Source organism: Anolis sagrei, chromosome X, assembly GCF_037176765.1.
Source record: "Anolis sagrei isolate rAnoSag1 chromosome X, rAnoSag1.mat, whole genome shotgun sequence".
Lineage (NCBI taxonomy): Eukaryota > Metazoa > Chordata > Lepidosauria > Squamata > Dactyloidae > Anolis > Anolis sagrei.
Window position 1 is genome coordinate 51,584,973 of NC_090034.1, and position 25,972 is coordinate 51,610,944.

The following is a 25,972-nucleotide window of genomic DNA, read 5'->3' on the forward strand; positions in this document are numbered from 1 at the left end:
CATGTTAATTCATGGTCACTTATTGCATTGCTCCCATTGCTGGTCAAAGGCTTGGTCCAAAGCCACATCTTAAGTTTTTTCCCAAAAGGTCAGGAGAGGGGGCTGATCTAATTTTGTTGGGGAGGGAGGCCATGGGACTACCACTGAGAAGGCCCTGTCTCTCGACCCTAGCAGTCGCACCTGGGAAGGAGGTGGGACAGAGCAGGGCCTCCCCAGAAGATCTTAATCTCCTAGATGGTTCATAGAGGAAGAAACATTCAGACAGGTAAGCTGAGCCAGAACCATTTAGGGCTTTATAGGCTAGAGTCAGCACTTTGAATTGTGCTCGGTAGCAGGCTGGCAGCCAGTGGAGCTGACATAACGGGATTTGCATGTTCCCTGTATGCTGCTCCAGTGAGGAACCTGACTGCCACCCGCAGCTTCCAAACAGTCTTCAAAGCTAACCCCACATAAAGCGTGTTGTAGTAGTCTATTCAAAGAACAAGAGCGTGGACTACCGCGGCCAAGTATGACTTCCCAAAATACGGACGCAACTGGCACATAAGTTTTAATTGTGCAAAAGCTCCCTTGGCCACTGCTGAAACCTGGGCTTCCAGCCTCAGCGAAGAATCCAGGAGAATTCCCAAGCTGCGAATCTGAGTCTTCAGGGGGAGTGTAACCCCATCCAGCACAGGCTGTGACACTATACCCTATTCAGCCTTTCGACTGAACAGGAGTACCTCTCTCTTGTTTGGATTCAATTTCTTCACCCTTATCCAGGCAGTTAACAACCACCAAGCACCAGTTCAGGACCTGAACATCCTCCTAACAGGTGGGCAGGAATAATAAGTTGAATGTCATCTATGTACAGATGGCAATGAACTCCAAAACTCCGGATGATCTCTCCCAGCGGTTTTATGTAAATGTCAAACAGCATGGGGGACAATACTGAGCCCTGTGGGACCTCACAGAACAAAGGCTGTGGGGCTGAGCAGGTGTCCCCCAACAACATCTGGGAACGATCCTCCAGGAAGGACTGGAGCCATTACGACATAGTACCTCCAAGCCCCATTCCCAGGATATTGTGGTCTATGGTATCGAAGGCTGCTGAGAGGTCTAGGAGAACCAACACACTTCCCCTGTCCACTCCTCTGCATATACCATCCACGAAGACTATAAAGACATAGAAGTGGAGTGAGTAATCGATGGAGCAGAATTTGAAGAAGTTACTCTCTTGGTCAAGGGTGTCCAATGGAAAAAAAGAGAAGAGGTGATGTAATAATAGGAATGGAGGAAGAAAATAGGGAGAAGAGCTAGTCCCAAATGGACAAAGCATCGGAATGAAGTTTTCATAGGATAGAATTTGGATGGTACCCCCAAAGGCCATCTAGTCCAACCCCTTTCAGCCATACAAACATATACAACTAAAACACTTCTCAGATGTCTATCCAATCCCTGTTTATAGATCTTTGAAGAATCAGAAAGGACCCCAAAGTCCATCTAGTCCAACCTACTTCTGCTGTGCAAGAATATGCAACTAAAGCATCCCTGAAATGCCCGTCCAAACTTTGTTTAAAGTTCTCCAAAGAATTGGAATGAACCCTAAAGGCCATCTAATCCAAACTGCTTCTGTGCAGAAATATACAGCTAAAACAGAGATCCAACCTTTGTTTAAATATCTCTGAGGAGTCGGAAGGGAACCCAAAGGCCATCTAGTCCAACCTGCTTCTGTTGTGCAGGAATATACAGCTAAAACAGAGATCCAACCTTTGTTTAAAGATCTCCAAGGAGTCGGAAGGGACCCCCAAAGTCCATGTAGTCCAACCTGCTTCTTCCAAATCTAGGATCCACACAATAATCACTGTACCAAAGGTTTAAACAAGGCAAGATATTTTATTTAGTGAGGAAAACAATGACATTAGTGTACAAAAAGAATAAGCAGATATTTCACAGAGAAAGCAATCTCTTCATTGCATGTGTAGAATAAAAACCGGCTACTCAGTGGGGAGAAGGGAAGATGTCCGGGTGTAAATGGGTCCAGGCTGAGCTCACAATCCTCTATGCCGTATTTCTATCCTAAGTATTGAAAATGCCCTGACGTAACATGTTTTCACAGCAGGTTTGGAAATACATTCAAGCTGCCAACAAAGGAAGGAATAGTGAGATAAGATCTCCCCATAGACTCGAAAGGGAGACTCGGTTGGTCAACATTTCAGCTGCAAAAACAGACCCCGAGGAGGAGATTTGGGCCATGGAAGATGGGAATTGGAGTGCCGCACGTTCAAGATCACACCTTCCTTGCCCCCAACTGGAAGCGGGCTTCTTTCGAAATGCCATACTGCTCCAAGGGATCCTGGAGGCAAAGAAAACAACAAAGGAGAAAGATTCAAAAGAGAAGGATTCAAAGTACCAGTTCAATTCCACCTAAACATCAGGAGGTGGCTTCCTTGTGGTTGGAGATGGATGGCTATCTGTTGGGAGGGTTTTGATAGTTCCTTCCTGCCAGACAGAAGGAGTTTTGGACTCTTGGGTGACCTCTGGAGGACCCCTTCAAACTCTAGGATTCTATGTGTTTTTTATTTATTATTATTTCAGCTATTTGTACCCCCCCCCCCCCGGGGGGGACGGGGACGGGGGACTCAGGGTGGCTTTTTTTCTCCTCAAAGGAATGATATCAGTTTGGATGGGAACACATAACCTTTGCGGTCAGTCGCTCACCTTTCCGGTCATCTTCTGGATCTCATTGCGATAGAAGATCAAGCTGCTCCTCATGAACTCGTAACTAGAAGAAAGGAAACAAAGGATGGATTTGACAAAGCAGAGAATACAGAGGGTCTAAGACAGGCATAGGCAAACTTTCTAACTTGGGGACTGCATGGCGGGCAGGCCAGGAAGGAGGGAGGGGTTTTTCCCCAAGCCCCCTCCCTGTCCTTTCCTCCCCTTCCTCTTCCCCTTTGGAGGCAGAAAGTGAAGGAAAGACAAGAAACGTTTGGTAGGCCTTGGTCAGGATAAGATGGTTGACAGGAGAGAAAAAATGTAACCAGTGTCTAATGGTTACACTTTTTTTGCCTACTCCTGATATAGAATCCTAGATTTGGAAGCAACCCCCAAGGGCCATCCAGTCCAACCCCCTGCCATGCAAGAAGGCACAATCAAAGCACTCCCAAAAGACAGCGGAAAAGCCTCCAGAGAAGGAGATTCCACCATGCTCTGAGGCCGCCTCTGCCACTCTCCAACAGCTCTTGCTCTCAGGAAGTTCTTCCTAATCTTTTCAGTCGAATCTCTTTCCCTGCCATTTGAACCCATTGCTCCCTTGTGCCTTTGTCTCTAGAGCAGCAGAAAGTCAGTCCCCTTCCCCTCCTCCTCAATGGGACAGCCTTTGAAATCTTGAAACATGGTTCTCATGTTCCCTCTCAACCACCTCTTTGCCCAGGTAAATATCCCCAAGGAGGAAAGGAGGAAGGAAAAAGAGAAGGAAGGGTGGAAGAGAAGAAAGAGGGAGAAAGAGAAAGATGGAACGAATGAAGGGTGGAAGGGGGGGGGGAGAAAAGGAAGAAGGAAGGAAGGAAAAAGGGAAAGAGAAGGAGGAAGGAAAGAGAAGGAAGGAAGGACGAAAGAGTGAAAGCGAAGGAAAGAAGGAGGTAAGGAGGAAGGAAAGAGGGAAGGAAGGAAGGAAGGACGAAAGGGTAGAAGGAAAGAATGGAAGGGTGTAAGGAAATGAAGGGAGAGATGGAAGGAAAAAAGAGGGCAGGAGGGAGAAAAGAGGGACGGAATGAAGTATGAAAGGGTGGAAGGGAAGGAGGGAGAAAGAGGGAGGGAAGGAGGAAGTAAAGGGAAGGAAGGGTGAAAGAGTGGAAGGGAAGGATGGCTGGAAGTTTGGAAGGGAATGGAGGGAGGGAAGGAGAAAGAAAAGAGAAGGAGGGAGGGAAGAGGGAAGGAAAGAAGTGGAAGGAGGAAGGGAGGGAGACAGGGAATGGAAGAAGGGAGGAAAGAGAAAGAAGGAAAGACAAAACGGAGGGAAGGAGAAAGAGGAGGATGAAAGAATGGAAGGAAAGGAGGGAGAAAGGAAGGTGAGAAAGAGAGAGAAGAAAGGAAGGATAGGATGGTAAGAGAGAGGAGGGCCTGAGAAAAGGGCCCAAGGGGCCACATCCAGCGCCTGCACGTGGATTTGCCCATACCTGGTCTAGAAGTTCATAATATTGAGCAATTGAGATATTTGGGAGCCCATAAAACTGAATAATTGAGATATTTGGGAGCCCATAAGACTAATTGAAACAACTGGGACACTGCAATATAGAACGATTGAGATATTTGCCGGACCACAATATTGAGTAACACTATGTAACAAAACGTGAAAAATGTTCAAGGTTTCAAAGTGATATTTCCAGGGAATTGTCCAGAGGCGTGTTTTGCCTTTGAGGCTGAGAGAGTGTGACCCAACCAAAGCCCCCCAGTTGGCGACGCACTTCCTCAGGAAATCTCTCCCATTCCTCACCTGGCCCTTCGCAGCACTTCGATCCATTCCTGGCATTGCTCCTCTGTGTCGCACTCAAAGTAGTATTTCCTGGCTGGCTCCTCTAAGAAACCTATAAGGCAACCAAGAGGTCATTCTGCCTCCTTGGAAATCCCTTTCAAACTACAATTTCCTTTGGGGCAGGACTCACTGATGGAAAAGACGGTGTCTTCCTCTTGGTTGATCCGGCAGTGTTCCAGCAGCAAAGCGCCAATAGGCTGCAAAAGATAGATATTATTATTATTATTATTATTATTATTATTATTATTATTACTACTACTACTACTATACCTGCCTCTCCCAAAGTTGGCTTACACCACACAAGTAAAGCAGAACAGATAAAACATAAAGATATTCAAAAGGCATAGAATTTATTATTATTATTGTGCTGTTGAAGGGTTTCATAGCTCGAATCACTGGGTTTTCCTGGCTGTATGGCCGTGTTTCAGAAGCATTCTCTCATGTTTCGCCACATCTGTGGCAGGCATCCTCGGAGATTGTGAGGTTTGTTGGAAACTAAGCAAATGGGGTTTATATATCTCAGAAAACTCACAGCAACCCTATTATCATCATCATCATCCCCACTGATTTTACCTCGGCTTCGTCCGTACGAAAATAAAAGAGGAAGTTGACCACCAGTTTCACCAGGCGCTTCTTCAGGGCTACAAAAAGAGAGACATCCAAATTGAAATATTAAATCAATAATAATATAATTATAATAACTTTATTTTTATATCCCGCTACCATCTCCTTGAAGGGACTCGGGGTGGCTTACGCATGGGACAGAATGTCCACAAGACATAAAAGCAAAAACAATCTATAAAACTACATACATTAAAAGCATTGTAAAATACAACAACCCAAATAAAACACACATTAAAAATATTAAAAAGCATAAAACATTGCATCAAAGCCCGTCAGATCAGGCTCAACAAAAACTAATGAGCAAGCTAACTAAAATGGGCATGAAAAAGATAAAAAGGGGCTGGGCAAGGAATAGTGCAAATAGTATACATAGGAAGTGGATAGATGTAGAACTGTCTAGCAACCTAGGGGCTGGGCCTACATCACTAAGGACTAGTCATTCTTGAATGCTCGCTGGAACATCCAGGCTTTCAGATCCCTACAAAAAGGGGACAGTTTGGGGGCTTGCCTAATCTCCCTGGGAAGGGTCAGGGGGGCACAACCAAGAATGCCCTCCCTCATCTCTACCAGCGTGCTTGTGACGGTGGTGGAAGCGAGAGGAGAGCCTGCACAGCAGATCTTAGAGATCATACCAGTTCTTAGGGGGGATACGGTCACGAAGATAGGAAAGACACTAACTGCTTAAGGCATTGTAGGTCATAATCTGCACTTGAATTGCAACTAGAAACCTATCAGCCGCCAGTGGAGCTGCTTTAATAGGGGCACTGTGTGCTCCCTATAATTAGCTCCAGTTAGAAGCCTGGCTGTCGACCTTTATACCAGCTGCAGTTTCTGAGCAACTGGTACAGCCCTACGTAGTGTGCATTGCAATAATCCAATATTGAAGTAATTAAGCCATGGATCACCGTGGCCAAATCCGGCTTCTCGAGGTATGGTTGCAGCTGGCGCACAAGTTTTAACTGTGTGAAAGTCCTCCTGGCCATCGCCGACACCTGAGCTTCAAGTGTCAGCGCTGAGTCCAAGAGGACCTCCAGACTGCAGACCTGTGCCCTCAGGGGGAGTGTAACCCCGTTGAGCATGGGCTGCCATTTTATACCTCTATCAGCATCATGACTGACCAGGAGGACCCCTGTCTTATCTGGATTAAGCCTCAGTTTGTTGGCCCTTATCCAGACCATCACAGCTGCCAGACACTGGTCCAAGATCTGAGGGGCTTCCTTGGATTTAAATGGAAAGGAGTAGAATTGTGCTTAATTTGCGTACAGATGGCACCAAACGCCAAAACTCTGGATGACCTCTCCCTTTCATGTAGATGTTGAAAAGCATGTGAGATAGAATGCAACCTTGCGAGACCCCACAGGTCAATGTCCAGGGATCCGAACAGGGGTCCCCCAGCATCACCATCTGGGTGCGATCCTCCAGGAAGGAGTGGAGCCACTGCGAAGCAATACGCCCCAAGACCCATTCCAGAGAGCCGACTCAGAGCAAGACCATGGTTGATGGTATCGAAAGCTGCTGAGACATCCAAGAGAACCAGCAGGGAAACAAACACTCCCCCTGTCTAGCTCTCTGCGGACGTCACCCACCAAGGCGACCAAAGCCGTCTCTATACAGTGACCAGGCCTAAAACCAGACTGTGATGGATCAAGATAATCGAGTTGAATGAGTTCTGTTTAATTTTAATACTCCCCATGTTTAATTCTGGTTTAAATGTTTACTTGTTTTTGGCTTTAAAATGTAGACTTCTATTTATTTTATTATACTTTTTGAAACATTGTTGGCTGCTCTGAGAGAGAGAAAAGCGAGATATAAAACTAGAAATATTATTAATATATATTATTGGTAATAATAATGTATAAATAAAAATACTCAAATAAAATAAACCCAGGCCACTCAATGCTGCCGAGCAGGGGTCCCACAACATCACCATCTGGGTGCAATCCTCCAGGAAGGAGTGGAGCTACTGCAAAGCAGTGTCTCTCCCTTTCATGCAGATGTTGAAAAGCATGGGAGATAGAATGGGACCTTGCGGGACCCCACAGTCAATAGACAGGGATCCGAGCAGGGATCCCCCAGCATCACCTTCTGGATGCGATTCTCCATGAAGGAGTGGAGCCACTGCAAAGCAATACCCCCAGGACCCATTCCAGAGAGCCGACCCAGAGTGAGACCATGGTCAATGGTATCGAAAGCTGCTGAGATATCCAAGAGAACCAGCAGGGACACACTCCCCCGTCTAGCTCCCTGAGGAGGTCATCCACCAAGGCGACCAAAGTCGTCTCCATACAGTGACCAGGCCTAAAACCAGACTGTGATGCATCAAGATAATCGGTTTGAATGATCTTCTGTTTAATTATAATACTCCAATGTTTAATTCTGGTTTTAATGTATTGTCGAAGGCTTGTCACACACACAGATAGATATCTACATAAAAACTCCAACCATCACCCAAGTAAAAAAAGAAGCACCATTAAAGCCTTGGCAGACCGTGCAAAAAAGAATCTGCGAACCCCACCTCCTTCAAGATGAACTGAACCACCTCAACTGGGCTCTACAGGCCAATGGAGACTCCACCTCAGACATCAGAAGAGCTGCAAGACCAAGAACAAGCCACAAGAGTAAAGATGAAGATCCACCCAGAGGAAAAGTGTTCTTGCCATACATCAAGGGAACCACTGACCGCATAGGGAAGCTGATGAGGAAACACAACATACAAACAATCTACAGACCCACCAAGAAAATCCAACAAATGCTACGTTCAGCAAAGGACAGAAGGGATTCTCTCACTTCTGCAGGAGTCTACTGTATACCATGCAGCTGTGGACAAGTCTACATAGGGACCACCAAACGCAACGCCCAGACACAAATCAAGGAACATGGAAGGCACTGCAGACTACTTCAACCAGAGAAATCAGCCATAGCAGAGCACCTGATGAACCAACCTGGACACAGCATTTTATTTGAGAACACAGAAATACTGGACCACTGTCACAACCACCATGTCAGACTACACAGAAAAGCCATTGAAATACACAAGCATGTGGACAATTTCAACAGAAAGGAGGAAACTATGAAAATGCACAAAATCTGGCTACCAGTATTAAAAAACTCTAAAATTGCAACAGCACAACAACAGAGAGGAAGCAGGCAGGGACATATAATTACCTCTCAACAAAAGTTTGCTCCAGGTACAGTCAGGCCATTATATGCTAATCAAGGTGGTCAGTTGAAACATTCACACCTAGCTCCAGCAGATAAGAGTCCTTTGTCCCGCCCTGGTCATTCCACAGATATAGAAACCCTTTTTCCTAGTTCCAACAGACCTCACTACCTCTGAGGATGCTTGCCATAGATGCAGGCGAAACGTCAGGAGAGAATGCCTCTAGACCATGGCCGTACAGCCCGAAAAAACCTACAACAACCCTCTGGTTTTAATGTTTACATGTTTTGGCTTTAAAATGTAGACTTCCATTTATTTTATTATATTTTTTGAAACATTGTTGGCTGCTTTGAGAGAGAGAAAAGCGAGATATAAAAACAGAAATACTATTAATAATATATATAATTGGCAACATATAAATAAAAAATACTCAAATAACATAAACACAAGCCACTCAATGCTGCCTAGGCAAATATTCCCAATCCTACATGAAATCTGTAATATTTCTGAGGATTTAAAGGCCACTCAAGTTTCTAGTCCAGAATAGGAAAGGGAAAAGCCTCCCAAAAGGTAGTACTACTTGAGAGGCGTGGCCTGCGGCGTGACGTCACGCGACACCGCCCTCGCGACTCGAATGGGCTGTTTCCCTGAGGGGCGTGGTTTGGACCGTGACGTCACGAGGCTGGTCCCTCCCTGTGCGTCGTGACGCCGCCGCTTGGTCTCTGTTCCCCTCCCCCCTCCTTATTCTCTCTCCTCACTCACGGCTTCCCTTCTTGGGCGCCCGCATGAGCACCTCGGCGGCTTTCTCCGCCGGCTGCCGCGAGAGCGAGAGCAACTCCCGCTCGTTGAACCGCATGGCCGACGCCCCCCTCTCGCGGTAAGAGGCGCTGCAATAGTCCCACTTCCGCTCCCGGCCTCTTCTCGACATCACTTCCGGCGCGCGAGCCTGAGACGTTTTGGCCGGAAGTGGATCCTTGAGCGGCGCGTTTGGCTTTTTCCCGTGCTCTTTCTCTCTCCCAGAGAGGAGAGGAGATTGAAGCGGGGCCGAAGCGGGGTAAGCAATGGCGTCCTGAGGGTCTAGGGAAGGGTTCCAAACCTTTGGCTTCAACCAATGTTGCTCTATATCTTTGCCTGGTTTAATTGCATGTATTGGCCTCTTGAGGGTTTATGCCAGGCATGGGCAAACTTGGGCCTTCCTCCCGGGTGTTTTGGACTTCAACTCCCATAATTCCTAACAGCCTCAGGCCTTTTCCTTTTCCCCCTCAGCCGCCTAATTGTAGTGCTCGCCAAATCAGTTCATGGGAAATCCGATCAAATGCTTTTTCGAGATCAAGGAATACAAAGTTCAGTGGTTTCCAACAAATCAGTACATTATTATTATTATTGTTATGGCCAGAGTTAACTTCACACTTGCACAGCCTCAGCGCGTTCCAGCAGCTTTCCTCCTGCTCAGAAGATTTTTCAGTCTTCTGCTTCCACAGTAGATACTTGAGCACATGCCAGGCCATTATCCAGTTTTTACCATTGTCTTTCCCCCAGTTTAGATGATATTACATACTCACAGACTCACCACAGTACGCACTATCTTGTCCAAGTAGACAGGTTCTTTTATAGTCTTTGACGAATAACAGCACAACATCAAAGGAAGGGGAATATACATTGTACATGGTTTCCTTATATACAATACATTTACAATACATTTACTCCTTGATTGCTTACCAACTAATTGACCCAACCCAAACCCAGGATTGTGTCATAGACAATCACTCTGAGTAGGCAAAAACACATTTCCCAAATGATTCCCCACATACAATCAATACATTCTCAGCATTCCCAACAGAAGCCCATTAACCCATTAGCAGTGCATGACTCAATACATAGTAAAACCTAACAATTATTTTATTATTAACTTTATTTGTACCCCGCTAGCATCTCGCGAAGGACTCGATGCCCCTTACAAAGGCCAAGGCCTCAAAATACAACATAACAATACAAAACCTAAGCAAATTAAAAACAATTAAAGCAATATTAACAACAAGCAATAAACAATACACCAAGACACAATAAAACTGGGCCGGGCCAGAGTAATGGGTACAGAATTAAAAGTGCTGATGTGACAGGTGATATGTAAGGATTATAGGGTAAGTGCAGTGTGCAGTATGCAACAATCTTAATTCTAATAAAGTGCTTCTGGGACTTGGTATTGGAGATTCCTAATCTGGGAAGGCACATCGGAACAGCCAGGTCTTCAAGTTCTTCCTAAAGACTGCCAATGTAGGGGCCTGTCTAAGATCTTTGGGGAGGGTGTTCCAGAGTTGGGGGGCCACCACAGAAAAGGCCCTGTCTTGCGTCCCCACCAAACGCGCCTGCAACGCAGGCGGAATCACGAGCAGGGCCTCTCCGGATGAACGAAGTGAGCTCGTGGGTTCATAAACGGAGATGCGGTCAGGCAGGTAGGATGGTCCCAAACTGTTTAGGGCTTTGTAGGTAAGCACCTGCACCTTAAATTGGGCTCGGAAAATAAACAGCAGCCAGTGGAGCTCCTTGAACAGGAGGGTTGACCTCTCTCTGTAAGCAGCACCAGTTAACATCCTGGCCGCTGCCCGTTGGACCAGTTGGAATTTCCGAGCCGTTTTCAAGGGCAGCCCCACGTAGAGCGCATTACAGTAGTCCAATCTAGAGGTGGCCAAGGCATGGACCACCCCGGCCAGATCAGCCTTTGCGAGGTACGGTCGCAGTTGGCGCACAAGTCTCAATTGTGCAAAAGCCCTCCCGGACACCGCCGACGCCTAAGCCTCAAGCGTAAGCGATGAATCCAAGAGGACTCCCAAACATATAAAAACATAATACAGATTAAAACATTAAAGAATATAAAACACCACAAAAGTAATAAAAACAACATCATTAGCGTCTCATTATTATCAAGCATTGTCCAGTTCCATTGTCAAATCGTTCAATTTCCTGTATTAGCTACTCTGCATTTATAAATGCGTGCTCGAACAGCCATGTTTTAACTTGCCTCCGAAACGTTAAGAGGGAGGGAGCAGATCTAATCTCCCTAGGGAGGGCATTCCATAGCCGAGGGGCCACCGCTAAAAAGGCCCTGTCTCTCGTCCCCGCCAAACATACTTGAGACAAAGGCAGGACCGAGAGCAGGGCCTCCCCAGATGATCTTAAAGTCCTTGATGGTTCGTAAAGAGAGACACGTTCAGACAGGTAAGTTGGGCCAGAACCATTAAGGGCTTTATAGGCCAAAGCCAGCACTTTGAATTGGGCCCGGTAGCAAACCGGCAGCCAGTGGAGCTGGCGCAACAAGGGGGTTGTATGCTCCCTGAGCGCCGCTCCTTTTAGCAACCTGGCTGCTGTTCGTTGGACTAGTTGAAGCTTTCGGACCTTTTTCAAAGGCAACCCCACGTAGAGAGCGTTGCAGTAGTCTATACGGGATGTAACCAGAGCGTGGACTACTGTGGCCAAGTCAGACTTCCCAAGATATGGGCGCAGCTGGCGCACAAGTTTTAACTGTGAAAATGTTCACCTGATCACTGCCGAAACCTGAGGTTCCAGGCTCAGCGATGAATCCAGGATCACTCCAAGCTGCGAACCTGCGTCTTCAGTGGGAGTGTAACCCCATCCAACACAGGCTGAAACCCTATGCCCTGTTTGGCCTTGCGACTGACCAGGAGAACCTCTGTCTTGTCTGGATTCAATTTCTTTTCCCAATGATTTTCCATGAGTAACCGGACAGCATATATTGCATCTATTGTGCCACACTCCCTGACAAAGCCACACAGATTTGGTGTAATGGCTGTGTGTATATATATGTGTGTCTGAATATATAATAGTAAATAATAATAAATTTGGCCACGGTGGTCCACGCTCTGGTTACATCCTGAATAGACGTCTGCAACGCTCTCTATATGGGGCTGCCTTTGAAAACTTCTCGGAAGCTTCAATTACTCGCAACAGTCGGCAGCCAGGTTGTTAACCAGAGTACAGGGAGCGTACTACTCCTTTGTTGTGCCAGCTCCACTGGCTACCAATCGGCTTCCAAGCACAATTCAAAGTGCTGGTTTTAACCTTTAAAGCCCTGAACGGTTCTGGCCCAGATTACCTGTCCGAACGTATCTCCTGCTATGAACCATCACAAAGCTTAAGATCGTCAGGAGAGGCCCTGCTCTCGATCCCACCACTTTCGCAAACGTGGTTGGTGGGAATGAGTGACAGGGCCTTCTTGGCAGTGGCCCCCTGTCTGTGGAATTCCCTTCCTAAGGACATCAGGTTGGCCACCTCCCTTCTGTCCTTTAGAAGACAACTGAATACTTGGCTTTAGGACCAGGTGTTCGACTAGAGGACAGCGGCAATTGGAAAGGAAATTTTGGACATTTGCGACGTTGGATTTACCCGGCTTGATCTTTGTTTTAAATGGCATGTTAATTTATTGTTGAATGAATTTATTAATGAATTTGTATAATGTTTTAAAATGATTTTTATTGTTTTAATTGTAATTCTTGTGATGTATGTGTTGATAGCATCATATGATGCTTATATGAGGCTGCCCTGAGTCCCCCTTTGTGGGGAGAAGGGTGGGGTAGAAATGTATAAAATAAATAAATACATAAATAAATATATTTATTATCTGGTGGCTCAAGGTGGAATGCAGCAGTTGGACACATATGAACATAAAATATGTATGTAATAAATTACATAGATAAAAACACAAAAACTTGCACGCAACACATATGTACAAATACATATGCTTGTACACACACGACACACACACACAGACGTGGAATGTGTTGCCTCATAGTGTGGTAGAGTCTTTTTCTTTGGGGATTTTAAACTTCTCCATGAACTTGTTTTATGAGGTTGGATGGCCATCTGTCAGGAAGGATCGGGTGGTATCTTCCTACTTGGCCAAAGGACTGGATGTTCCTATGTCTCTTATTATATGCACAAATAAATACACACACTGGCCACATGACCTTGGAGGTGTCTACGGACAGCGCTGGCTCTTTGGCTTCATGTGTGTGCGTTTATATGTGTGTATATGTATATTTGTGTGTGTGTGTGTATATATATGTGTTTGTGAATATGTACATGTGTGTATTTTATATTCTTACACACATAAATATACAGATATGCATATATATACATACATACACGTAGATGACAGTCAACTATACTACTCCTTTCTACCAAATTCCAAGGAAGCCTCCCAGACTAAACCAGTGTCTGGCAGCTGTGATGGATTGGATGAGGGTTAACAAGCTTAATCCAGAAAAGACAGGTCCTCCTGGTCAGCCGCAGGGCTGATCAGGGTATCTGGTGGCAACCTGTGCTCGACGGTGTTACACTCTCCTTGAGGACACAGGTCCGCAGCCTGGGGGTCCTCCTGGATTCAGCACTGACACTTGATGCTTAGGTGTCAGCAATGGCTGGTGGAGCCTTTGCACAGTTAAAGCTTGTGCGCCAGCTGTGGCCATACTTTGAGAAGTTGGACATGGCTACGGTGATCCACGCCTTGGTTACATCCAGATTGGATTATTGCAATGCACTCTATGTGGGGCTGCCTTTGAAGATGGCCTGGAAATTTGCAGCTGGTACAAAGGTTGGCAGCCAGGGTTCTAATTGAAGCTAACTGTAGGGAGTATACAACACCCCTACTAAAGCAGCTCCACTGGCTGTCAATAAGTTGCCGATCCCAATTCAAGGTGTAGGTTATGACCTACAAAGCCCTCAATGGTTCGGGCCCTTCCTATCTTCGTGATCTCATATCTACCTATGAACCAGCACAGGCTCTATGATCTGCCAGGGAGGCGCTCCTCTTGCTACTACCGCCGTCACAAGCATGGTTGGTGGGGATGAGGGAGAGGGCTTTCTCGGCTGTGACCCCTCGACTTTGGAACGCCCACCCCAGAAAAGTTAGGCAACCCCCTACACTGTCCTCCTTCCATAGGGACCTGAAAACCTGGTTGATCCAGCAGGTTTACGAGACTGATTAGTACCTAGACCCTTACCTTGGCTGTTAGCTAGGACCCTGCTCTGCACTTTATCCACCTCCCCGGCCCTGTGATGCTCTGTTGCACTAGCCCCTGCCTGGCCATTTCATATTTGACAATGTCCCTTATGTAATTCTGGATGTTAGTATTTTGTACCCGTCTGATGGAGTAAAATTGAAACTGGATTTTAAATGTTTGTGATTGTTTTAGTATGATATTTATGTTTATGTTTTATGATGTTTAATTTTGTTGTATGGTTTTTCTTTCTGGCAATTGAATGTTTTGACTTATTTTGGAAACCACCCTGAGTCCTCTTAGGAAGATAGGGCGGTAGATAAATAACATTTTATTATTTTATTATTATTTGAAACACAACAAGATGAGTCCACAGCAAACAAGATCACTCTGCTGGCGGTTGTATTGGATCACATGTCGGACACTTCCCAGTGTCTAGGACTGTGTGTTGTATTGGCGAATAATGCATGGTGATGATGATGATGATGATGATTATTATTATTATGTATATAGTGTGTGTGTATCTCTTCTAATTCATTCATATTTGTGAGTGTGTGCACCGGGATTGTGGCACAGCTGGCTGAGTGTCAGCTGCATTAACATCATTCTGACCAGAAGGTCATGAGTTCGAAGCCAGCCCGGGTCAGAGTGAGCTTCCGGCCAATTTTGTGTAGCTTGTTGTCGACATTTGCAACCCGAAAGACAGTTGCATCTGTCAAGTAGGAAAATTAGGTCCCACCTATGTGTGGGGAGGCTAATTAACTAATTTATGAGGCCATAAAAAGACTCCAGCAAAAAGCACTCCAGCAAAGCATGCGGGGAATGCGGAAGTACTTCATCAGTGTCGCAGATGGACAATGAAAGCGACAGCTCCCCTGGCGGCCAGAAAAAGTTAAATAGCCTCTTTGTATGTCTATATACGTTGTATGTCTAATTGGCATTGAATGTTTGCCATATATGTGTACATTGTAATCTGCCCTGAGTCCCCTGCGAGGTGAGAAGGGCAGAATATAAATGCTGTAAAAAAATAAGTAAATTATAGGTATATACTCACATATATACATGTATTTTTATATACACACATAAATATACAAATGTATATACATATACATGTATATACATTTATATATTTGTATGTGTATAAATGTATATACATTTATACACACACATGAATATAAATGAATTGAAAGAGACTGCCAGTCCGCCTCAGGTTTGATAAGGGTGGTATACAAATATCACAAATAAATAAATAAATCTGGCCCAACTCCTTTCAACTAGGCAAGGAGACACCATCAATATCAGATTATAAACTTTGGACAGGACACTCTGTTTTAAGCAGGAGCTGGATTGCCATCTGTTGGGAGGGCTTTTGAGTGTGTCTTCCTGCTGGACAGAAGGGGGTTGGACTGGATGGCCCTTTGGGGTCTCCTCCAATTCCAGGATTCTAGTGTTTTATTCAGTGTCTTGCATTGGTGTTCATACTAAGGAGGGGAAAACTTTGGGATAGGAAGCTTTGGAGAAAAGTATAACTTCAGCACTGCGAGGAGAAAGGGTTCTAAGACGTGAATGATACAGAAGGAGTTTGTCTATTTCAGTCATAGCCTTGCTAATTTGTAATTGCTTCTCCTTTCTCTCTCTTTGATTCCTCAGCCCTTTTCTACAAAATAGTTTTGAAGCACAAAACCATCCAATATGGATTTCCAGCACCGTCCTGGAGGGAAAACTGGCAGTGGAGGGGTTGCCTCTGCTTCAGAGAGCAACCGAGACCGCAGGGAGCGGCTGAGGCAGCTGGCCTTGGAAACCATCGATATCAACAAGGTAGGTGTCTGGATTTGTTTTTTGCTGAAAATTCGAACTTTAGCTCTGTATTTCCCAGTTGAGAAGACCAACAAACCCAAAGGGCCAACAGACCCAAAGGGTTAGAGTTTTGACAGCTGCTACTTGATGACAGAAGTATTGGATTGATTGGCACATATATCAATTAAGGTACGATGGCTGCTGTATTGGTATGGCACATATATCAATTGATATATGTTGGCTCATGTTTAGCTTGTTGTTCACGGGGACTCCATGTTCTTTTTCAGTCATTCTGCTATCCAGTCACATGTCCCCCATTCTGTATCTTTGCATTTCATTTTTTCTGCCTAAGTGGAGTATCTTCCATTTGTCCCTGTTGAACTTCATTTTGTTAGTTTTGGCCCATCTCTCTAATCTGTTTTGAATTCTGCTCCTGTCTTCTGGAGTATTGGCTATCCCTCCTAATTTAGTATCGTCTGCAAATTGGGAGGGATAGCCAATACTCCAGAAGACAGGAGCAGAATAATATGTAATAATATGTCCCATAGAGCAGCACTGATATATGCCCCATCATACCTCAATTGGAGTTAGACTTAAAACATGTACTGTTCCAACTTACAGACAATTTCAACTACAGAACCTATCTTGTTCATAACTAGGGAACTGCCTGTATATTGAAAGCTTATATCTTTAAATATTCCCTTTTTTCCAGGATCCCTATTTTATGAAAAATCACTTGGGCTCTTATGAATGCAAGCTTTGTCTGACACTGCACAACAATGAGGTAAGAATCTCTCTTCAGAGAATGTTGGGGAGGGATGTATTATTATTATTATTATTATTATTATTATTATTATAATTATAGCTTGGGTACCCAGCATTGCCCAGGTTAATTGAAAAAGTCATTTTTTAATTGTACAAAATGCATACGATTGTGGATGAACTACAACTCACATCTGGGTTAACCCCCAGAAACTCCACCAGTCCTTAAAGTTTGTTCTGTTGGGCAAATTTGCTCTGGATGCATCATCGGTGGGGTTCAGTGTGCTCTCTGACTGCAACTCCCAATATGGTGAGTCAGTCTCCTCAACCCCCTCCAAGTAGGTTGAATTAGTCATGGAGGTTCTGTGTGCTAAGTTTGGTCCAGGCCCATCATCGGTGGAGGTCTCAATTTATCTTGTTGTGAGTGAACTACAAGTCCCAGAAAGGAAGGTCAGTCATGCCTCCCCCCCCCCCCCCAAGTAATCAAATTTTGGCATATCAGGTCTGTGTGCCAAGATTGGTCCAGATCCATCGGTGTTTGGGTTCACGATGCTATCTGGATGTAGGTGAACTACAACTCCCCCAAATCAAGGTGAATTTTCCCCCAAAGACCTCCAGTATTTTTTTGCTAGTCACGGGGACCCTGCGTACCAAATTTGGTCCAATTCCATCTTTGGTGGAGTTCAGAGTGCTCATTGATTACAGGTGAACTATAAATCCCACTACCAACAACTTCAAAATGTCCAGGCCAGTTCCCCTCCAAACCCACCAGTATTAAATTTTAGGTATGTTGGGTATGCATGACAAGTTTGGTGCAGATCCATCATTGTTTGAGTTCATAATGCGCTGTGGATGTAGGTGAACTACAAATCCTATAAATCCCTCCAAAGACCTCCAGTATGTTTTGTTGGTCATGGGGGTTCTGTGTGCCAAGTTAGTTCCAGGTCCATTGTTGTGGAGTTCAGAGTGCTCTTAGATTACAGGTGAACTATATATCCCAGTACTACAACTCCTATAAATCACGGTGAATTCTCCCCAAACCTCTCTAGTATGTTCAGTTGCTGATCAATTCTTCTGTTTGCTGTGTGCCATAGAAAAGAATAGGAAAGGGTTAAAGGAGAGGCAGTGGGCGGGAGTCATGCAAATTCCATACCAATGGAGAAAGAAACTCTGAGATGCGTGTAGTGAAGGAAACACATAAAATCTAGGGTGGAATTGCCCCTGTATTAAAGCCTTCACTTGTGTGATGGGCAGTATGATGTTTGGGGAGGACATTGGCAGGGCTTTTGTACATGTTCATATAACCTGCAATGTCATTGGAGGGAGGGCCATTGGTGTCTCCTGAGCAGTGGGAGCTAGAGCTGTTTGTGGAGGCAGGAGCTTGTCTGTGTAAATGGACACCACAGCCACATATACACATACATTTTTTTACTTTTATTATGTGTATGGATAGGTATACTGTAGCTTAAAACTGTATAATCATAATATTAATAATAATAATAATGCCATAAATTTTATTTTATTCTCCTCTAATGTTTCTATGGAGAAGTTATTATTTCTTGTCAAATAATCATAATTTGACATGAAATAATAATATGGAGAAGTGTTTTATTATGTATATTTTATATGTCAATATGTTTTGTCTGTTGTACCTCACCTTGAGCCATTAGAAGAGATATATAATAAATGAAATGTATTATTATTATTATTATTATTATTAATAATAATAATGCTATAGATATTATTTTATTCTTCTCATCCCGCAGGGAAGCTACTTGGCACACACTCAGGGGAAGAAGCATCAGACCAATTTGTAAGTAGTTTACACCTCTTTGCTGTGTCTTTATTATGGCCCAGACCCCAGATGGGCTTTGATTGGTAGCCAAGAATTCAGGGGGAAAAAGGCCTCTGGTTTACAAGGAGGTCACTATGCCTTCTTTCTGGCTGAACATGGCCTTGGCACCGTCTAGGAAGTATCAGTTTTGCGGCATTCGGCGGCAACAACCTCCAGTTGATAACAGGCAGACTCTTCTTAGTGTCCAGAGGGTTTTTGGCTGCGCTCCCATTACCTCCCAGTGTTTGAAAGCCCCCTTGTTTGGAATCTCATTGTATTTGGAAGCAAGATTTTCCAAAGACCTTGGTTTCAATCTCTCCCAATACCAGTTTAAAAACAGAGTTACAACAGGATGGGTAGAACATTTCAACCAATAAACAAAACATGAAAGGGAATTTATTTATTTATTTATTGTGTCAGAATGTATAGAAAAACCACAAACAAATTTTAAAATTTGCCATTATACTAAATGTCCTTTGGAAACTGGCCACTTGGAGTGCCTCTGGTATCGCTATGAGAAGGTCCTCCATTGCACACGTGGTAGGGCTTAGGCTGCATTGTAGTAAGTGGTCTGTGGTTTGCTCTTCTCCACTGGTGCACAGTGTTAGTACTATAGATATGGCTATGTACATCAGGTGTCAATGAAATATCAAAAGGTATCTCATGATAAAGATATTCCAAAATATGAGGAGAGAGAAAAATTCCTATGTCCAAAACACTTCTGGTCATAAGCCTTTCAGCGAAAGGAGGGTCGGGGAGGCATATATTGCGATATAGGATCTCCAAAGTTCTTTTTCTTTCCTATTTCCAGAGCGCGGCGAGCTGCCAAAGAGGCCAAGGAAGCCCCGGCCCAGCCTGCCCCCGAAAAGGTGAAGGTGGAAGTCAAGAAGTTTGTGAAGATTGGGCGGCCGGGTTACAAAGGTAGGCCCTTCATTAATTTTGATTCTACTTAAGTTGTGGAATCAGGTAAGCTGGATGCGGCAGCCTCTCTCCACCATTGACATGCATTTATATGAAACTTAGAAGGCCATTTATTTATTTACAGTATTTATATACCACTCTTCTCGCCCCAAAGGGGACTCAGAGCAGATCACAGAACACATATAAGGCAAACATTAAATGCTGTTATACACTGACAAGACAGACAACTGTACACAGTTATAGGTATATATAGACTTTCCCATCTTCCGCATCTTGTAGGCTTGTGCTCGGTTCCAGCCATCGGGGGAGGGGTGTACTGTCACTCCATTTTCCCTGCCGAAGAGCTTTGTTTGTAAACTTCCTTCGTGATCGAATTGCCAGCATTTTTCTGGCATTTCTTTATGGATGCCTTAAATACCTCCCCGCTTTAAAGAGGTACATATTTATCTACTCACAGTGCTGTTTTCGAATCTGGTAGGTAAGCAGAAGCTGGGCTAAAGGCCAGGAGCTTACTCTAATCTGGGCTTCGAACTGTCAACCTTTTGGTTGACAAGATTTTACTGCAGCTGGTGGTTAACCTGCTCTGCTAAAGCCCAGCTCTACAGGACTAGGAACATAGTCTCTTTGAATGAAAGCAGAGATTCCCAAGAACTCGGCGCTGGTGTTTTTGAACATCTTCTCATAATACTTCCAGTGCTTCCCTTCCAATGCCAAGCTAAATATGTCCTCTGTTCTTTCATCTCAGTGACCAAACAGAGAGATCCAGAGATGGGACAGCAAAGCCTGCTTTTCCAGGTAAGACTCTCAAATCCTCTTTCTACAGTTCTGCTTTTGCTGCAAGGAGAGGCAGGTAATAAATGTGTTACTATTATTAGTGATCTAGACTAACATCTGTTTTCCCCAACGTTATGGTCTTTACCCATGAATCCATCTTGTCCTACGACATGGCCAACCTCTGTTTTGGTCATTTTGGCTTCTATCGAGAGTCCAAGTGATACTTGCTCTTAGACCCGTTTTCCCCCAAATTGTTGGCTAATAACAACAACAACAACAAAGAAGAAGAAGGAGACAGAAGGCCTGATTCTTGCAGCCCAGGAGGAAGCCATCAGAACAAATGCAATTAAGGCCAGGATTGAAAAATCAGCGGATGACCCAAAATGCAGACTGTGTAAGGAAGCTGATGAAACCTTGGATCATATTCTCAGCTGTTGCAAGAAAGTCGCACAGACAGACTACAAGCAGAGGCACAACTCTGTGACCCAAATGATTCACTGCAACTTATGTCACAAGTACCGCCTGCCAGCAGTAAAGAATTGGTGGGATCATAAACCTGCAAAGGTAGTAGAAAATGAACAAGCAAAAATACTGTGGGACTTTCGAATCGAGACTGACACAGTTTTCAAACACAATACACCAGACATCATGATTGTGGAAAAGAAAAAAGTTTGGATTCTTGATGTCACCATGCCAGGTGACAGTCACATTGAGGAAAAACAACAGGAAAAACTCAGCCGTTATCAGGACCTCAAAATTGAACTGCAAAGGCTCTGGCATAATGTGAGTTGTAGTTCACCCACAACCTTATGCATTTTGTAGAATAAAACAAATGCCTTTTTCAAATAAGCCGGGTACCCAAGCTAGTATATATGTGTGTGTAGCCATATTATCATACACAGTTGCTCCTCCTCAACGGTTTTTGTCCCCAGAGTATATTTCCCCACCTGTATGAAGGTCTATATTTATGACCCCATTCATTTACGAGTTTCTCCCCCACAAACAATCTGCTCCATCCCTATCTCATTCTGATTTTAGTATTTTTACTCTCTTAGTTTTTATCTTGCGCATGTGGCCCGCTCATTGTTATGTTACGTTATTTTATTTTACTGTGTATGATTTTGCTTTATTGTCTTTGTACTCATATGCTGTATTTTACTGTGTTGTTACTGTGTTTTTGGTTTTACTTTATTGTAATATGCTGTTGGGCTTGGCCTCATGTAAGCCTGAGTCCCCATTGGGGAGATGGTGGCGGGGTATTAAATAAAGTTGTTTATTATTATTATTATTATTATTATTATTATTATTATTGTGTGTGTCTTTGGAAATTATTTACAGATTTGATTTCTGTCCCACTGTTCTCCCATGTGAGATTCAATATAAAGTATCTAAAGCAACGAGTGCAGAAGCCTCACATCGTAATTTTGTGATTCCCAGTTGTTTCCAAGATCATACTCAACACACTGGATGTGAATGTGAGAGTGATATAATAGAAACTGTGAAGCCTTCCCTTAGCTCCCAAACACCCGCTAGTCCTTTCCCACTCCGTTTCACGATTTCTGCCCTTCTTTTCAGATTGATTACCCGGAAATCGCTGAGAGCATTATGCCAAGGCACCGGTTTATGTCGGCCTACGAGCAGCGCATTGAGCCACCCGACCGGCGTTGGCAGTACCTGCTGATGGCTGCCGAGCCCTATGAGACCATCGCTTTTAAGGTGAATTTCTCATTTTGCTTTTGGGATCAATTTTTAAACCAGTTTCATATCTCATTAAACATTTGGATATCCCAGGGGAGTGTCTTCGGTTCTAGAACCGGCGAGGGAAGAGCTAGTTTCCTTAGGGAGAGATAAAGTGGGGTATAAATAAATGTAATAATAATAATAATAATAATAACAACAACAAATTTGTTTGAAAATCAATGCAACAGAATATTTTGTAAACTGATTTCAAATTCAGAGGGAAGAGGGATTTGGCTGACAAAAACCTGGAGAGGTATCCATTCATGTACCCGTAACCACAGAAAAGCTATATTCAATGGTGGTGGTTGTTGTTGTTATCTTTATACCCCCACCTTTCTCACCATAGGGACATTGGTATGGAATTTGCATGACCACTGCCTCTCCCTTAACCCCTAAGGAGAGGAATTGATCAGCAACTGAACATACTAGAGAGGTTTAGGGAGAATTCACCATGATTTATAGGAGTTGTAGGGACTGGGATGTATAGTTCACCTGTAATCTAAGAGCACTCTGAACTCCACGAACAATGGACCTGGAACTAACTTGGCACACAGAACCCCCATGACCAACAAAATATACTGGAGGTCTCTGGAGGGATTTATAGAAATTATAGTTCACCTACATCCAGAGCACACTATGAACGAAACTATGATGGATCTGGACACATTTGGCATGCATAACCAATATGCACAAATTGGAATACTGGTGGGCTTTGAGGAGAATTGCCCTGGACATTTTGGAGCTGTAGGTACTGGGATGTATAGTTCACCTGCAATCAATGAGCACTCTGAACTCTACCAAAGATGGAATTGATCCAAACTTGGCACACAGAGCTCCCATAACCAGCAAAAAATACTGGAGGTCTTTGTGGGAGTTGTAGTTCATCTACATCCAGAGAGCACTGTGAACCCAAACAATTAAAAAAAATCAAATAACCTGGGCAACGCCAGGTTCCCAAGCTAGCCATAATTATAAATATGCTTCTCTGAAGAAGAAAATCTTAATAAAAACAAAAACAGCATGCTTGAAGAGAATAATAATGATTGTTGTTGTTATTATTATTATTATTATTTACTACCCGCACAACATAGTTGAATACATCTATAGCCTCACATATTAAAAAAATTCGACCATAAAAGCATATATTTAAGACAAACACATATTGAAATACATGAGAATAAAAGTTCAAACATAATCAACATAAAATATGACTTAATAGTCATATTTCAAATAGACTGGGTAGGCCTGCCCAGGCAATTCTCTCATATGGTTCCCTGAAAACAATGATAGAGTTGCCAAATCCCCCCCGCCCTCAAAAAAAATCTGAATTTTAAATCAGTTTACAAAACCAGTGTTTTCTGTTTTGTTCATTGTCTTCCTTCACCAGTTCTAGAAGCAAAGGATAGCCACATTTGTAACTGATTCCTTAACTTTCTTGGCTGTTGTATATGCGGTTACATGAGAAAATAATTCACCATTGAAGTCAGTAATGGAGTACTTTGGGAAGTTAAACGAAGTTGCGTGTGGGTTTCCCATTGAACGATGGCTCTCTCTTCTCCTCACTCAGGTGCCCAGCCGGGAGATCGACAAGGCCGAGGGGAAGTTCTGGACCCACTGGAACCGAGAAACCAAACAGGTAAGCGTCATTTCCTAAGAAGTCATTCTTCACACTTACCGTGTGAATTAAAGTCATAATAATAAGGCAACTTGTATTTGAAATTAGGAAGGGAGGATTTATTATCGCAGCTTTCCCCCCACCAAAGTATGGGACTGTCAAGGTAGCTTTTGAAGTTAAACAAGATCGACATGTGATTGGAACTAAACGGTTTAAAATCAACAATAAATTAATCTATTGGGTTGCTGTGAGTTTTCCAGGCTGTCTGGCCATGTTCCAGAAGCTTTCTCTCCTGATGTTTCACCCATGTCTATGGCAGGCATCCTCAGAGGTTGTGAGGTTTGAAGTGGGGTTTATATATCCGTGGAATGATGTCCAGGGTGGGAGAAAGAACTCTTGTCTGTTGGAGTCAAGTGTGCATGTTGTAGTTAGCCACCTTGAGTAGCACTGAATGGCTTTGCAGCTTCAAAGCCTGGCCATTTCCTGCCTGGGGGAATCCCTTGTTTAGAGGTGTTAGCTGGCCCTGATTGTTTCCTGACTGGAATTCCTGTTTGTTTTTTGTTTTTGTTTTTTTAGTGTTGCTCTTTGTTTACTGTCCTGATTTTAGATATTTTTTTAAAAACTGGTCACCAGATTGTGTTCATTTTCATGGTTTCCTCCTTTCTGTTGAAATTGTCCACATGCTTGTGGATTTCAGTGGCTTCTCTGTGTCGTCTGACATGGTGATTGTTAGAGTGGTCCAGCATTTCTGTGTTCTCCAATCATATGCTGTGTCCAGGTTGGTTCAAGTGCTCTGCTACGGCTGACTTCTCTGGTTGAGTTAGTCTGCAGTTCCTTTCATGTTCCTTGATTCATGTTTGGGCAATGGTGCTGCGTTTGGGTGCCCCTCTGTAGACTTGTCCACAGCTGCATGGTATACGGGAGACTCCTGTAGAGCTGAGAGGATCCCTCTTGCCCTTTGCTGAACGTAGCATTTGTTGGATTTTCTTAGTGGGCCTGTAGATACTTTGCAAGTTGTGTTTCTTCATCAGCTTCCCTATGTAGTCAGTGGTTCCCTTGCTGTATAGTAAGAACCCTTTTCCTCTAAGTGGATCTTTGTCTTTCCTCTCGTGGTTTGTTCTTGGTCTTGCAGCTCTTCTGATGTCTGCGGTAGAGTCTCCATTGGCCTGTAGAGCCCAGTTTAGGGGGTTCAGTTTACCTTGGAGGAGGTGGGGTTCCTAGATTCTGCAAGGCCAATGCTAATCAAGGTGGCCAATTGCAACATCTGAGTCCCCTCGGGGAGACAGGACAGAATACAAATAAAGTATTCTTATTATTATTGTTAAATGAACCCACAAGAGCCAAGCCGTTTTGTGGAAACGTTTCTGCTCTCGTCCTCTTTGACAGTCCGCACCTCCATTTCTCGTAAACGCCTCCACCACCCTTGCCATTCAAAGTAACCCAGCATGTTGTGTCTTTCTCTCTGTCTTTCTCCTCCGCTTCCAGTTCTTCCTCCAGTTCCATTTCAAGATGGAGAAGCCCCCCGCACCCCAAAGCCTCCCCGCTGGACCAGCCACCGTGAAGCGCCCACCGCCCCCGCCGCTCATGAATGGCCTGCCCCCTCGTCCGCCACTCCCGGAGTCTCTCCCTCCACCCCCACCGCCCCCTCCTCCTGCCGGCCTGGCCCTGCCCCCCATGCCGCCCCCCACCGGGCCTGTCCCCTTGCCTCCCGGACCCCCACAGCTGCCCCCGGCCCCGGGGGTCCCTCCTCCAGCCCCAATGCCCCCCATGCTGAGGCCCCCTCTCCCCACCGAGGGGCCTGGGAGCATCCCTCCACCGCCCCCCACCAGCTGAAAATGATCCCCCTTTTCCAGAGGTATGGAAGCCTCCTCTCCTTCATTCCCTCCCTTCCATTTTTTTCAGAAGCACCAGTCTTGTTATTTTTTTCTCCACCCCTTTTAATACACAAGTGACTTTGCTCAGGGCCTTTTCGCTCGATTAAAAAGTCCAAAAGATTAAAAAGTCCAAATGTTGTTGTTTTTTTACTTCTTCCTTCGTGTGGATTTCCTTCTAGCAAAACTCTACTTAACACCATCCAATGTCAGTTGGGAATTCAGAGATTTGTCTTCCATGGGAAAAGAAGCTACAAGTTGGGAAGAGACCCCTAAGACTCTAAAGGCCATCCAGTCTAAGATGGATAGATCAATAGATAGAATGATAGATGGATGGAGGGATGGAT

General features: G+C 44.4%; 2 protein-coding genes across 2 annotated transcripts; one reads left to right on the forward strand and one right to left on the reverse strand.

Moving 5' to 3' along the window:
* Nucleotides 1-1,852: 1,852 nt before the first annotated feature.
* Nucleotides 1,853-9,232, reverse strand: PLEKHJ1 (pleckstrin homology domain containing J1). The gene is made up of 6 exons (XM_060785127.2): nucleotides 9,060-9,232; nucleotides 5,087-5,154; nucleotides 4,644-4,710; nucleotides 4,475-4,565; nucleotides 2,698-2,761; nucleotides 1,853-2,332 (listed from the first exon to the last, which is right to left on the reverse strand). The coding sequence occupies exons 1-6, from the start codon at nucleotides 9,223-9,225 to the stop codon at nucleotides 2,267-2,269; spliced, it is 522 nt and encodes a 173-aa protein (XP_060641110.2). The 5' UTR covers nucleotides 9,226-9,232; the 3' UTR covers nucleotides 1,853-2,266.
* SF3A2 (splicing factor 3a subunit 2) lies at nucleotides 9,154-25,762 on the forward strand. Its single transcript, XM_060785126.2, has 9 exons — nucleotides 9,154-9,351; nucleotides 15,962-16,129; nucleotides 16,821-16,892; nucleotides 18,637-18,683; nucleotides 19,516-19,625; nucleotides 20,371-20,420; nucleotides 21,975-22,115; nucleotides 23,707-23,775; nucleotides 25,240-25,762. The coding sequence occupies exons 2-9, from the start codon at nucleotides 16,004-16,006 to the stop codon at nucleotides 25,585-25,587; spliced, it is 963 nt and encodes a 320-aa protein (XP_060641109.2). The 5' UTR covers nucleotides 9,154-9,351; nucleotides 15,962-16,003; the 3' UTR covers nucleotides 25,588-25,762.
* The last annotated feature ends 210 nt before the right edge of the window (nucleotides 25,763-25,972 follow it).

Excerpts from the sequence above, each read along its gene's own strand:
- PLEKHJ1 (XM_060785127.2), bottom strand. The coding sequence starts at position 9,225 with ATGTCGAGAAGAGGCCGGGAGCGGAAGTGGGACTATTGCAGCGCCTCT. Across the intron at positions 5,155-9,059 it reads GGCGCCCAAGAAGGGAAGCC|CCCTGAAGAAGCGCCTGGTG; the intron begins GTGAGTGAGGAG and ends CTCTTTTTGTAG. Across the intron at positions 4,566-4,643 it reads AGACACCGTCTTTTCCATCA|GTTTCTTAGAGGAGCCAGCC; the intron begins GTGAGTCCTGCC and ends GTTGCCTTATAG.
- SF3A2 (XM_060785126.2), top strand. The coding sequence starts at position 16,004 with ATGGATTTCCAGCACCGTCCTGGAGGGAAAACTGGCAGTGGAGGGGTT. Across the intron at positions 19,626-20,370 it reads TGGGCGGCCGGGTTACAAAG|TGACCAAACAGAGAGATCCA; the intron begins GTAGGCCCTTCA and ends CTTTCATCTCAG. Across the intron at positions 22,116-23,706 it reads ATGAGACCATCGCTTTTAAG|GTGCCCAGCCGGGAGATCGA; the intron begins GTGAATTTCTCA and ends CTCCTCACTCAG.